The sequence below is a fragment of the Musa acuminata genome, chromosome BXJ3-2, assembly GCF_036884655.1.
Source record: "Musa acuminata AAA Group cultivar baxijiao chromosome BXJ3-2, Cavendish_Baxijiao_AAA, whole genome shotgun sequence".
Taxonomy (NCBI): Eukaryota; Viridiplantae; Streptophyta; class Magnoliopsida; order Zingiberales; family Musaceae; genus Musa; species Musa acuminata.
Genome location: NC_088350.1, coordinates 21,699,117 through 21,712,387, shown reverse-complemented (window position 1 = coordinate 21,712,387; position 13,271 = coordinate 21,699,117). Strand labels below are relative to the sequence as shown.

Below are 13,271 nucleotides of genomic sequence, written 5' to 3'. Positions count from 1 at the left end.
TCCTGGTCATAGGTTACTCGAGAGGGATATCAAGATAACCGGACATACTAGTGTACTATATACCCATACATATGATGGAGGTAGCTGGTCTCATAGTTACTCATGTGGGGATAATAGGGATATAGTGCAAGTGCTCATTGGAGAATGAGTTCACCGATTGATCTGCTCACGGAATACTGGATGGTTAATAATACCTCATTGTCAAACAATGATTTTGTTATCGAAGTAGTGTACCTGGTCCTTAAACTTAAGATATCAAGGATGTCCTGAATGAGTACTTCACTCTTTGATACTAGACTTATATATTTGAAAGTTTCAAATCTCGAATAGCCTATCATTGAGAGTGGCAGTCTACCTTATGAGGGCTATTGAGTGTCAATAGAGGATCATCCGCTCTCGGTGCCATGAGAGGAATATCCCATGTGTTCTTGCTCAGAGAAATCTCTAGTTAGGGTCATTTGGACTGAGAGAGAAATAGTTCTTTAGGAGAATCCGCTCAGAACGAGACTCGAGTAGAAATCGTATGGATTTGACAGCACCATGCCCGATATAAGGTCTTTGGGATATTAAATAGATTAGGGACTATAGGTACATGGTAACTGAGGACGGTCATGTCTAATGGATTAGATTCCCTTGTATTGTTTGGGGATTGCATCGTTGTGGCCTAGTACGTCCGTAGTTGATGAGTCGAGTAAATTATCATAAAGATAATAATTCACTGAGCTATAAGGAGTTCTAATAGGTATGAGTTGCAGCCAACTCGATATTGGGCCTACAGGGTCACACACATATGATAGACATTGCGACGAGTAGAGGTTCGAATATGAGATATCCGTCGGAGCCCATATCTTATTGGATATCCAATAAGCCCCTGAATTATTGAATCTTATGGATGAGATCCAATAAGAGCCAATGAGAGATTATTAAATAGAGATCCTCTAATCTAAGAGGCTTGGGTAGTTGGATAGAGATCTAATACCCAATAGGATAGGATCGATTAGAGATAAGTTGACAAGGGACCTCTATAAATAAGAGGGAACCAAAGGCTCATAGGCTAGAGCTTCTCTTGGTTGTCGTCTCCTATTCTCCTCTCTCATTTTTCTTTAGATAGTAGACCTAGAGATTTAAGGAGTGTCATCGCAGCCCTGTTGTGTGGATCATCACTAGAGAGGAGGATGCTTAATCTCTTTTATCCTTTTCTACAGATCTGCATAGATTCAAGGATATACGATTCCCCTAGGTAGAACATAATATTTCATATACACAGTTTTTAACTTTACAAATTTTGCACAACAATCTTCGTACGATGACGAATACAATTTATGAGAAGTTTGGGGATTTTTGTTTTCTGTTCTTCTATTGTGCATGTGATGTCACCCTTAGATTTCTCTATAAGTGCTAGTCATAGGTGCCCTATAAGCCAATTATATGAGTGATGGTATATATTACATGATACACATTCTTTTTGCTTATTACAATTTAGTATTTTATCACTTTATACTACTTGTTGCATATATACGTATATAAATATTATGATGTTCATGGATCTATGTAATAAGAATTGGATCGTGATGAGATCACAATAATAAGACTAATTCACTATTAAACGCAGACCCTAAATATTCCTGGTCATAGATTACTCAAGAGGGATATCAAGATAACCAGATAGATTGGTGTGCTGTATACCCGTTCATATGATGGAGGCAGTTAGTCTCATAGCTGTTTGTGTGAAGACACTAGGGGTACAATGTAAGTGTTCACTCGAGAATGAGTTCACTGATTAATCTGCTTACGAAATACTAGATGATTAATGATACCTCATTGAAAGACATCGATTTCATTGTTCCAATGGTGTACTTGGTTCTTAGACTTGAGACACTAAGGATATCCTGTATGAGTACTCCATTCTTTGATACCGGACTTATAGGCCTGGAAGTTTCAAATATGCACAGCCGATCATCGGGAGTAGCAGCCAACCTTACGAGGACTATTGAGTGTCGATAGAGGATCATCCACTCTCGGTGTTATGAAAAGAATATCACATGTATTCTTACTCAGACAAATCCCTAACTAGGGTCATTCGGATTAAGAGAGAAAGAGTTCTTTGGGAGAATCTGATTAGAGCAAGGCTCGAGTAGAAACCATATGGGTCTGACAATACCATGCCCGGTATATGATATTTAAGATATTAGATGGATTAAAGACTATATATATATGGTAGTTGAGGACAGACATATCTAATATATTAGATTCCCTTATGTCGTCTAGGGACTGCAGCGTAGTGGCCTAGTACGTCTACAATTGATGAATCAAGTGAATTATTATAGAGATAATAATTCATTGAGCCAAAAGGAGTTCTGACAGGTATAACTCACGACCAGCTTGATATTGGGCCTAGAGGACCACACACATATGGTAAGCATTAGAGGAGTAAAGGTTCGGATATGAGATATCCGCCGGAGCCCTTATTTTATTAGATATACAATAAGCCCATGAATTATTGGATCTTATGGATGAGATCTAATAAGAACCAATGAGAGATTATTTGATAGAGATATACTAATCTAAGTAGTTTGGATAGTTAGATGGTAATCTAATACCCACTAAAGCAGGATCCATTATGGTTAAATTAACAGGGGCATCTATAAATAGGAGGGAACCAAACACACAAAGGCTAGAGGTTTTCTTGGTTGCCACCTCCTATTCTCCTCTCCCCTTCTCCTCCTCAGATAACAGGTGTGGAGATTTGGATAGCGATTCGAGGAGCATTGTCGTAACCTTGCTGTGTGGATCACCGCTAGAGAGAAGGATGCTTGACCTTCTTTATCCTCTCCTACAGATATGTAGAGATTCAAGGATATACAATCTCCCTAGGTAAAACATAATATTTTATATACGTAGTTTTCGATTTTATGGATTTTGCGTACTAATCTTCACATGATGACGAACACTTTTTTAAGAAATTTGATAATTTTATTTTCTATTCTTCCGCTGCACATATGATATCACCCCTAGATTTTCCTACATGTAGTACCACCACATGTAGCAATGATATCACCTAATATAGTTGTTGCCCATGGTGGCTATCGCCACACGTAATGCCATCACTTCCCTCTATAACAACCGACAATAACACTTTTTGTGCTACCACACGTAGTTGACATTATTGCACCATTATTGTGTGTGCAGCACCACCTATAGCTAAATCCCATCGTCGCAAGCAATATCAACACCACCCAAAATAGTTGTTGCCCACGATGACAAACTATCCTTAATAGTGCTTTCGTCGATGGTAAACTATCGATAGTAGCCCATCAAATAAATACAGGTAATATACTTCTAACATAGTTCCATCCATGTTACAAGCAAGTGAGGAATACTAAGGAATAAATTCAAAGATAAGATAGGAAAGCAACTCGTCGACGAATCATTCAAGCATCATACAATCAAAATCAAATAGCACATTTTCATAAGTGAATGAAATAGATCTAAATACAAAATACATCTGATATACTTTTATGATCTAAGATATTTGATTTTAAAACATGACTCCATATCAATTGTAAGCATAAAAACTATAATTATGATATTTTACGAAAAATATTAATATCAGAAATTAAAATCAAATAATGATATATCAAATATTATAATACTTTTATTGTTATTAAAAAAATATTTATATGATATGCAAATACTCGTCAAATTTGAAAGAAGATGTGATGCTTATTTGTTAGGAGAACTAGACTCATATTCTCTTTTTTTTCTTATTTTTTATAGGGTCACTCTAAGGAGTGTGAGAAGATATGTAATCTCTCAATGTATAACTTAACATCACGTATTAAGTTCCTAAGAGGTCTTATTTATTTATAGGTAAGAGAAGAGAGTCCGGGATAAGTAATTAGGAAAATATCTTACATGACAGATTCTTAAGAAATTCTAATCAAAATCTAATTAAATTTATAATATATTATACCATATAGGATCATGTAATCAAAAACATTAATGCTAATCAAATAGAATTATCTAATTATAATATATATAGATCTCCTTGAAACATATTCATACCATCAACAATAAATATTGTCTTGTGGTCACACTTTTAAGACAGCAAGTTTTGATTCTGTGTGTTCTGTTATTTCTCTTTGCTCCATTGATTTCATGCTGATGCCAAAGCTTAGCTCTCACAAATGTGTGTAAATATTTATGCTAATCTTGTTGTGCCTTTTCTTACTGGGTGATATTTAATGCTTTAACATCTTCCAACCCCATTCGAGGCCATTTGGTGAAACAAATTAAGGTTAAGTCTTGTTGTCATTAACTCTTAAATGCATTAAGACTTGCATGAAATTGCAGAAGGTTGGTGACATTCTTTTCAAGTTCCAATCTGTTTTTGTGTTGGGTTGAGGTATTTTTCATGCTTATTTTATATTTATTATTTTTGAAAATTTTCAACTCTTAAAAGTCTCCTTCGAATTCCTACTTAGAATTTTTACGCTGTCCAAATTCAGATGGTAATTTAAAAAGGTATTTAGAATTTATCCTCTATAAATTTAATTTTAACATATATATATATATATATATATATATATATATAATTGTATGATTGATATCTAAGTTGATGTTTGTATATTACTAAGAGCCGATATTAGTTGAGAGTCAAAAGTGCCGATAACTCGTGTAGATAGCGCACCAAAGTATAGCACGTGTGCCAAGTTTATTTCCGAGGAGTAAATAATAATAATAATAATAATAATAATAATAATAATAATAATAATAACATTGGATTGGTGTCTAACATGGTTCAGTTGGACCGGACCGGATTGGACCAGAACCGGAGTGGAGGCCACATCGAGCTGTTAAGTAGCGACCGCGCGTCACCTTTAGGGTTTCCTGTCGGCTTCTCGTGGTGTTCAGCGGCGCTTCCGAGTTCTCTCGAGAGGCGGCGAAGCGAGGCGGCCGAGATCCGGAAAAATGGTTCGTTTCGTTTCTCATCCTTTCCCGTGGCTTGATGAATTGCTTGTTGGTGTTTGCCTGCATATCTAGGGTTCATAGATCAGTCCTTCGTGTTAGTAATTTCTTATGCCCGGAAAAGCGTCGACATGTAGTGATTAATATATTGATCTCAGTAGGTTTGCATGGTTTTAGTGCCTACATTTTACAATGTAAGGGTTATATAGCTGATTTGACGTGAATCTGTGCAGTTTTAGATGGATTAATGTTTCTGGTATGTGCCTTTGGGGATGTTGGTGGGCACTGATTATTGAATATCATGTTTCATGCACTCTGAAAGCATATTTTTCAGTTGAAAACCTTTGTTCACTTGTCTGCATCTTGAATACTTCGTGATGAAGATTTTTTGTTGTGGCTAAGATTTGATAAAGCTATGATTGGCAATGCTATATATCTTCTCTCTTTAACTTTGTTTTAGGAGCTGTCTTGTGGTAGTTTGGTACTGGATGGCTGTTGCCACCCTAGTTTTGATATGGTGCTCGAGGGTTCCAAGGAGACTAACGAAACGACACCAGTTCTAGACACGCAAACTGTCAAGGATCAGACGAAAACAATACGCTGGATTTGTAGATATCAAAGATCTCTAGCAAACAGGAGCCTGTGACTTCTGTTTAGTCTTGTGGTGTCGTTTTGGCCTCGAAGGCACAAATTGGAAGTTTGATTGCTCCATGAGATGATTGTTTACAGAGCGGTGCTTGTCAAGAACCATGACAGGTCTTGATGGACTATTTTTTTAGAACTAGGCCAGTCATTTTTTTTCTGCCTTCTAGGTGCCCATCAATATACATCCTAATTCTTCATGAAATACATGATCGTTCACTCTTTTTCTTGCTTGTTGGACTTAGTTTCATTTGATGCACTTCAGGCCAGGGGATTGAAGAAGCATCTGAAGAGGCTCAATGCCCCAAGGCACTGGATGCTAGACAAGCTTGGTGGAGCTTTTGTAAGTTAAAAATCTTTTCCTTGAAGTACTTCATCTTGTTTCATTTGTTTATGCAGTTGTCTGAGTACCAGATTTTATTATCTACTAGGCTCCCAAACCATCATCTGGCCCTCATAAAGCCAGGGAATGCTTGCCCTTGATTCTTATTTTAAGAAACAAGCTGAAATATGCTCTAACATACCGTGAAGTCATTGCTATACTGATGCAACGCCATGTGATGGTGGATGGAAAAGTCAGGACCGACAAGACTTACCCAGCTGGTTTCATGGGTATGCAGTCAACCCTATTTTGATGTAATATGCTTAGCTGTTTTTCCAGTATCGGTTTTGTTTACCCTAAAATCACTTTGTTTATATTTAATTACATCTAGTTTATGATGTAGTGCATCTTCATTATGTTTATTTTGGTGGATTTTTTTTGTAAAATTGTCTGAAATCTGCAGATGTTGTTTCAATCCCCAAGACAAATGAGAACTTCCGCCTTCTTTATGACACCAAGGGACGCTTCCGTCTTCATTCGATAAGGGATGAAGAATCCAAGGTCTGTAGACATTATAGTTTATTCTTTTATAAATTGTTTGTTGAACTGCTCACAACAAATTTTGATTTTAACTTCTACTATAGAAGAAAATTGCCTGTCGAAGATTAGTCATGTCTCTTGTGTATTGTTATTATTGGTCTACTTGTCAACTATGTTTCTTATGGTTTGAAACAATAATAGTTCTATGTTATATGAATGTGTAATGGATAATATATGGTTTGAAACAACTATTTCAACTGCTAAAACTTGTAATGGATAATATCACTAGTTATATGAAGGTAAAATCATTGGCATGCCTTTAAGGATCAATTTTCTGCTATATGAAAATCTAATATGTGAATATAAATGATAATTAGTTCTTGAGATCTTTTACTGTGTTAAAAAAGCCTTTTTTTTCTACTCCACAGTTCAAGCTTTGCAAGGTTCGCTCTGTCCAGTTTGGACAGAAGGGCATTCCCTACCTGAACACTTTTGATGGTCGTACCATTCGCTACCCTGACCCTCTTATCAAGGCCAATGACACCATCAAGCTTGATTTGGAGACCAACAAGATTGTGGACTTCATCAAGTTTGATGTTGGAAATGTTGTCATGGTGACTGGTGGGAGAAATACCGGTCGTGTCGGTGTGATTAAGAACAGAGAGAAGCACAAGGGGAGCTTTGAGACCATCCACGTCCAAGATGCCACCGGCCATGAATTTGCAACTCGCATGGGCAATGTCTTTACCATTGGTAAGGGCACGAAGCCATGGGTGTCACTTCCCAAAGGCAAGGGTATCAAGCTCAGCATCATCGAGGAAGCAAGAAAGCGCTTGGCTGCTGCCAGTGCAACTGCCACTGCTTAGACCTGCTCTGCGACCACCGGAATTTTTGTTTTATGGTTTGTTATTTGCTGCGGAAAGGGATGGTCATGACTACTCGAATTTGGACCCTTTTTCTTTTCTTATTACTTGCATGCCAATTTCCCTTTGGATGATTAGTAGAAAATGAGATGTTTGTCATGGTTGTAGTTTCATGAGCAGGGTTGTTTCAAGTTTCACCATTTTGCCGGTCAAACTGTTGAATTCGGATATCTATTTGGTTGAGAACTATTACTCTTTCATTCTCTGGTGTAGAAGATTGAAATTGGATTTTGTGTTACACGTATGAAAAATGGTAAAAATTAGGAAAATTTGAAATGGCTAAGTTTTGGGCAAATCAAGGAAAGTGGCAAACAGAGTATGTGTCTTGGAACAAAAGTCACGTTTGTATTGTTCCATGCTTGACGAATCAATCTTGGGTTACCGTTTTGCTCAAAGCTGGCAAATATTACTGCATGTCTCAGAATTTTATTCTTCAAACAAGAGAGCTTTGCACCAGCCAACAAGTCTCTCTTCTTTTCTCTTCTCATTCTTCATTCCACTTCTTTTCTCTTCTCATTCTTCATTCCATTCCATTCTTTCTTGATGTAGAAATTATTGAAATTATGAGGGAGTCATGTGTATTGATCCTTCTTATTTTGTATCCTTATATTCTTGATCTTACTCCAAAATTGTTCTGTCAGAGATTAGAGCAACAGAAAGGAAACCACCTCCATTTCGCTATAATATTTCATCTTGCTAATTGCTATGTATATACTGACACTTGTATTTATATAAAAATTATATAATGATGTTCTGCAGTTCTACAGTTACAAATGTCTGATGGAGAGGGAGAGAGAGAGAGAGAGAGAGAGAGAGAGAGAGATCCCATAGAAAGGGTAAGGAGGGTATAGGACTTCCTTGCAGTGGCAAAATATTCTCTTAGGGGTTGAGAGAGAGAGAGAGAGAGAGAGAGAGCTCCCATAGAAAGGCTGAGAGGGGTATAGGACTTCCTAGCAGATCAAAATATTCTCTCTTAAGGGTTAAGAGAGAGAGAGAGAGAGAGAGAGAGAGAGAGAGAATATGACAAGAACTGGGTCCAGATTTATGTCACAAAGATTTGCTTTGGAGTTAATATCTTTCCTAGGCTATTTCCCCCCTCAAGACAAAATATTTATGTCACAAAATATTCTCTCTTAAGGGTTAAGAGAGAGAGAGAGAGAGAGCATATGACAAGAACTGGGTCCAGATTTGTCACAAAGATTTGCTTTGGAGTTAATAATTCTTACATTGCAAAATATATTTCCTAGGCTATTTCCACCCTCAAGACAAATCCACATGTCTCGAAACTTCGCAGAAGACATGGCTGCTGTCTGATGATGCTGAGAGAATTCCATCTCAGTTCTGCAATTGTCTCTTCCACTGTTGTTCCTTCGCCACATATCATGATCTTTACAGAATTAGGTAAGAAATAAAATGATCTCAAAGGATGTGGAATATAGTAGGGATATATGATGCACACCATCGGCAATGCTTTCCCAGGGGTTAAGATAAAAGTAATGCATGGAAATTTGGCCATATCGCAAAAGTAGATGCCTTCGTTGTTGGCAGAGATGCTACCTTTGGTGGCAGCAAGTGGTGTGGGAATGGCATCGTCACCCACAAAGATACCACATCATAACTCCCATCCCCCTTTTCTCATGTTCCTTTCAGTTTCTAGAGGAGTCTTGGAAGGACAAAGCATCCATTGGAGAGGCTGAGTCTGGGCCAAAAAGAATCCAGCCATGGATGGTGGCCATGTGGGAAGTCAAAAAGGATTTGGAATACTGTGATGATGCCTAGTGGTATATAAATTTATGGAGTTACATCTTGTACAAGTATCTATAGACTCCCATCTCAGGAACATTCATAGATAGAAAGGCATGGAAATTTAATTATATGGAAATACCTCAAGTGCATGCATGCTCTGAATTTGAGCGCTCTTACAAATCAATTAGTACTCACACACCTATGCCAACTGTACAGATGTGGATTGATCTCAGGGGGGAGTATTTGTGAAGTAGAATTGTGATGATTTAGTGAGATGGTTGGTTGGTAACTTCATTTGGATGTAATCTCATGCTCTCCTTTGATTTGTTGCTTTCATGAGTTGACTTTTAGCATGGTTTTGAGTCACCTGATCCTGCTTCCTGTTTGCCAAAAGGAGTCACCTGATCCTGCTTCCTGAGTGGAGTTCTGCTCCACTCAAACCCCCACGATAGACATGATGTATTTATTTGTCTTCATCAAAGTACACAATACCGTACCGTATCAATATTTTAATCTGGGCTCGATATCGGTACGATACGATATACCAAGCGGTACACTCAGGTGTGCCGAGTACTGTAGCACTGCTACAGTGCACTCGAACCGGTAACAAACGGTCCGCGTATCGACAATCTGTCGGATCGGTACGTACCGCCTGTATCGGACGGTATAGTTCGGTACTGCAGACCTAGTCTTCATCGTTGCTCGAGGGATAATATTTGGTGAATATATGATAGTATCGAAGTGAAAGATCCCAGTTTGTTATATTAAGGATATAGATATATAGATTAATTATATAGATATAGATAATATTATGTCTCGACTATCGATTTGAATAAGATTAATTATAAATTATTTATTATAATTATATTAAGATCCTTATATTTTTAAAAATAAAATATTTAATCTTATTTTTTTATTACTCAATAAATATATTTTATTTTAATAAATATAAAAAATTCACGAACTAGAAGTTAGATTAATCCTCTGTTTTTGGATTAACTTCGAACATTATTTACATGATAAAACAAAACAACAACAAAAGCTGCAGCGTCAATACAATACACCGAAATCCGACTCGATAAGCTCGACTCCATTGACCCATGCAACGTACTTGAAGGGCCGGTGATAAAGGAAAGGTATATACTACATGACGCTGCAAGCATTGGCATTCTCTTCGCTGAAGATGTAGCAAGAGCCGGGGGCGGCCGTGGAGTAGACAAAGTTGCCGTGCTGCATCGGCGCCGCCGGGTGGTACGCTCCGCCGTAGTTGTTGCTCGGATGCACCGAGCTGTAGCTCACCACGTAAGATGGCAGCTGTGAGGTGCTGTAGAAGGGAAGGTTAAGTGCCGGTGGGATCGCAAGGCCGCCTGCTGCTTTCTTGCCGAACTCTTGTGGAGGCCCTCCGGGTCCACCAGGATTGCCACCGCCTCCACTGTTGTTGTTGTTGTTTGCGTTGTGGCTCTTCTTCCCCTTCTTCTTGCCGCCACCTGCATTGGTGGCGGCAGCCTTCTCCGTTCCATTCGGTTTCTCCTGCGCCGGAGGCGGCTCCTTGTCGTCGCCCTTCGGGGATTCCCCCTCTGGCTTATCGGGAGCTTCGGGGGAGCTCTCGTCGCCGGAGGAGCTTTGATTGTTCTCGGGGACCTCCGGTGGCACATTTGGCATGCCATCACTCTTGTTCTTGCTCTTCTTTTTCTTCTTCTTCTTCTTCTTGCCACCCCCGCCCCCACCGGCGTTCTCATCCGGCAGCGGCTCGGGCCAGAGCTCGGCATGCTTCCCCGACTTGGTGAGCTTCTTTACGAGGGTTTCCGCAGCCACGTTTCCGATCACCACAACCTTGTGCTGCTGCGGGCCGAAGCTAATCCTGTAAACCCCTGAGGAACACACATGTTCATGTCTACAGTGAGAGACTGAGGAGAGAGAGAGAGAGAGAGAGAGGTGTTGGACAAAACCTTCCATGTTTAGGATTCTCTTCACCTCCCTCTTGCAGCCTTCACAGTGGGTGGAGACCTTCAAGGCCAAAGTCTGCAGCATCACCAAAGAACCAGCTTCACTTCTCAGAGTCCAAGCAAAGGAAAGAAGCAGAGGAGAGTGACAAGGAAGAGATGAGGTAGTAATACCTGGTATTTCAGTGGTTCAGGACCTTCTTCGGCTGCTGCCATGGGGAGAGAGAGCAGAGGGGGAGGAAGAAGAGTTTGGCAGTGGGGAATCAAAGCTGGCGGAGACCAAAGGAAAAGGGGGGGGGTGAAAAGAGCGAGAGAACAGGGGGAGGGGAGTGGAAGAGTGTGGGCCTTGGAGGAGGAATGAAGCCACTCCATATGGATTGTAACCTGAGATTGGATTTTAAGGACCACCAACTGTTACTGTGAAATGAATCTCATAGGTTAAAGCACTCATGATCTTTATTCTCTTTTCCTTTTGTTGTTAAATCTCACCAATTTTCTACCATCATCAGTACTACAGAACAAAAAAGAAAAAAAAGAGGTAAAACAATAAATACTTTTTGGATTTACCTTCATTTTGTGATGATCCACTCATCTGTAATACCTTTCTCATCAGTCCTAACCTTGGAGATTAACCTCAAAAAGATGGTGACAAGATGGCTATTTCATTTGTTAATCACTCTATCAGAATTCCAAATGATAAGGCAAAAGAATTATCATTCCAAGTTTAATCTGTTCTACCAGATGGCCAACAGACATCACATAATCATGTTTTAGCTATCTATCCAAAATTAACAATCTAAATCTGTGTCTTCCATCAAACCTTCAATGACAGTAAAAGACAAGGAAGAAGAGGCACGAGAACAAGAATTAAGAGAGCAGAAGACCAGATTTGGCACACACCATTATGATTAATTCAGGAACATTAATGTTTATGCATTAAATTGAGGCAATGGCATGGTTGGTGGAACTGATATAAATCCTCTGTTTTTATCCTGAAGGAAAAGAAAATTAGAATGGTTGTAAATTATAAGATGCCTCATGATCACATGCAGCATTCTTGCCAACCTATCAACGTTCAGAAGTTCTCGGTGGATCAGAAGATGGGAATCATTTCCACTGTTGATAGTGTCATTGTTAGGTGTAGATTGTGCTGCACAAAGCTAATTGCTAACATCAGCTCTCTCTCTCGCATTAAATTCTCTTAGCACAAGGCAGGAAAAGTGAAAATATTCCATTGCAAACTTCTCACCGACACTGTAAGCTACACAGCCTAGTGATCGATCTCTTTCTACAAAGAACGAACAAAAGGAATTCGCTGAAACCTCATGCATGCAGCATCCAAGATGAGCATAATATCAACTAGAAGTCATTTAAACATGAGAGGGTCACTGGAGCTCTCTGAGCTCCAACCAGGCGATTGCAATTGAGATTTGTCAATAGAAGCACTAGTGGTGGTCCATCACACTTTTGGCTAAAGAGAGTACCTGGTGCTGTTGCTTGAATATGAGAGAGAGAGAGAGAGAGAGAGAGAGAGAGAGAGGGAGAGAGGGAGAGGTGTCATCATAGTGATCCATGGTGTCTAAATGTACTTGAATCATATCTTGTAGGATGACAACACCTCAACTTTCTGAGCAGATGATGGGCCATCAGGAAGTCCTGTCATGTTTAGCGGTATAAGTCAAACTTACATGGAGTAGAATCCTTCAATCAAGAGAATAATTTTTCTCTTTGTTTCCTACCAAAATTGTTAATTGTCAGTATTAAACTAATCCTCTGATCACAAATCAATGGAGTAGAGACAAGCAAGAGAAAAGTTATGTTTGTTTGGCTTCAGTGCCCACTTTCTAAGAGAGTATACAGAACAACTGTTTACAGCGACCAAAAGGTTGTCCTTAATTTCCACATGATAATTGTAACCCTAACTTTCTTGAACAATGCAATGATGTTGCTCATGATCTTTTAAATAGCCATAAAAAATGTTCAGCAATCAAAATTTGCCAACTAAATATACACATCTTGGATCACATCAGAATTTTTTTTCAGTGGGTTAGAGTTATGTGATCAAAGTGTACCAATGAGCAAAGCATAAGATGCCAAGATCAGCAGAGCATGGCTGATCAGTTGATTCTCCCATTAATCAATGGTTTTAGTCCACTCACAAGCTATCAATTTGGAAAGGCAGTATAG

General features: G+C 39.0%; 2 protein-coding genes across 2 annotated transcripts; one reads left to right on the top strand and one right to left on the bottom strand.

Moving 5' to 3' along the window:
• The first annotated feature begins 4,873 nt into the window (after nt 1-4,873).
• Nucleotides 4,874-7,595, top strand: LOC103969259 (small ribosomal subunit protein eS4). Its single transcript, XM_009382752.3, has 5 exons — nt 4,874-4,974; nt 5,876-5,953; nt 6,042-6,222; nt 6,396-6,493; nt 6,901-7,595. The coding sequence occupies exons 1-5, from the start codon at nt 4,972-4,974 to the stop codon at nt 7,336-7,338; spliced, it is 798 nt and encodes a 265-aa protein (XP_009381027.2). The 5' UTR covers nt 4,874-4,971; the 3' UTR covers nt 7,339-7,595.
• A 2,517-nt stretch (nt 7,596-10,112) lies between these two features.
• Nucleotides 10,113-11,423, bottom strand: LOC135632144 (heavy metal-associated isoprenylated plant protein 36-like). Its single transcript, XM_065140599.1, has 3 exons — nt 11,259-11,423; nt 11,091-11,163; nt 10,113-11,012 (listed from the first exon to the last, which is right to left on the bottom strand). The coding sequence occupies exons 1-3, from the start codon at nt 11,298-11,300 to the stop codon at nt 10,285-10,287; spliced, it is 843 nt and encodes a 280-aa protein (XP_064996671.1). The 5' UTR covers nt 11,301-11,423; the 3' UTR covers nt 10,113-10,284.
• Between the last annotated feature and the right edge of the window lie 1,848 nt (nt 11,424-13,271).

Excerpts from the sequence above, each read along its gene's own strand:
- LOC135632144 (XM_065140599.1), bottom strand. The coding sequence starts at position 11,300 with ATGGCAGCAGCCGAAGAAGGTCCTGAACCACTGAAATACCAG. Across the intron at positions 11,164-11,258 it reads CTGAACCACTGAAATACCAG|ACTTTGGCCTTGAAGGTCTC; the intron begins GTATTACTACCT and ends GTGATGCTGCAG. Across the intron at positions 11,013-11,090 it reads GAGAATCCTAAACATGGAAG|GGGTTTACAGGATTAGCTTC; the intron begins GTTTTGTCCAAC and ends TGTGTTCCTCAG.
- LOC103969259 (XM_009382752.3), top strand. Across the intron at positions 5,954-6,041 it reads ACAAGCTTGGTGGAGCTTTT|GCTCCCAAACCATCATCTGG; the intron begins GTAAGTTAAAAA and ends ATTATCTACTAG. Across the intron at positions 6,223-6,395 it reads TTACCCAGCTGGTTTCATGG|ATGTTGTTTCAATCCCCAAG; the intron begins GTATGCAGTCAA and ends TGAAATCTGCAG.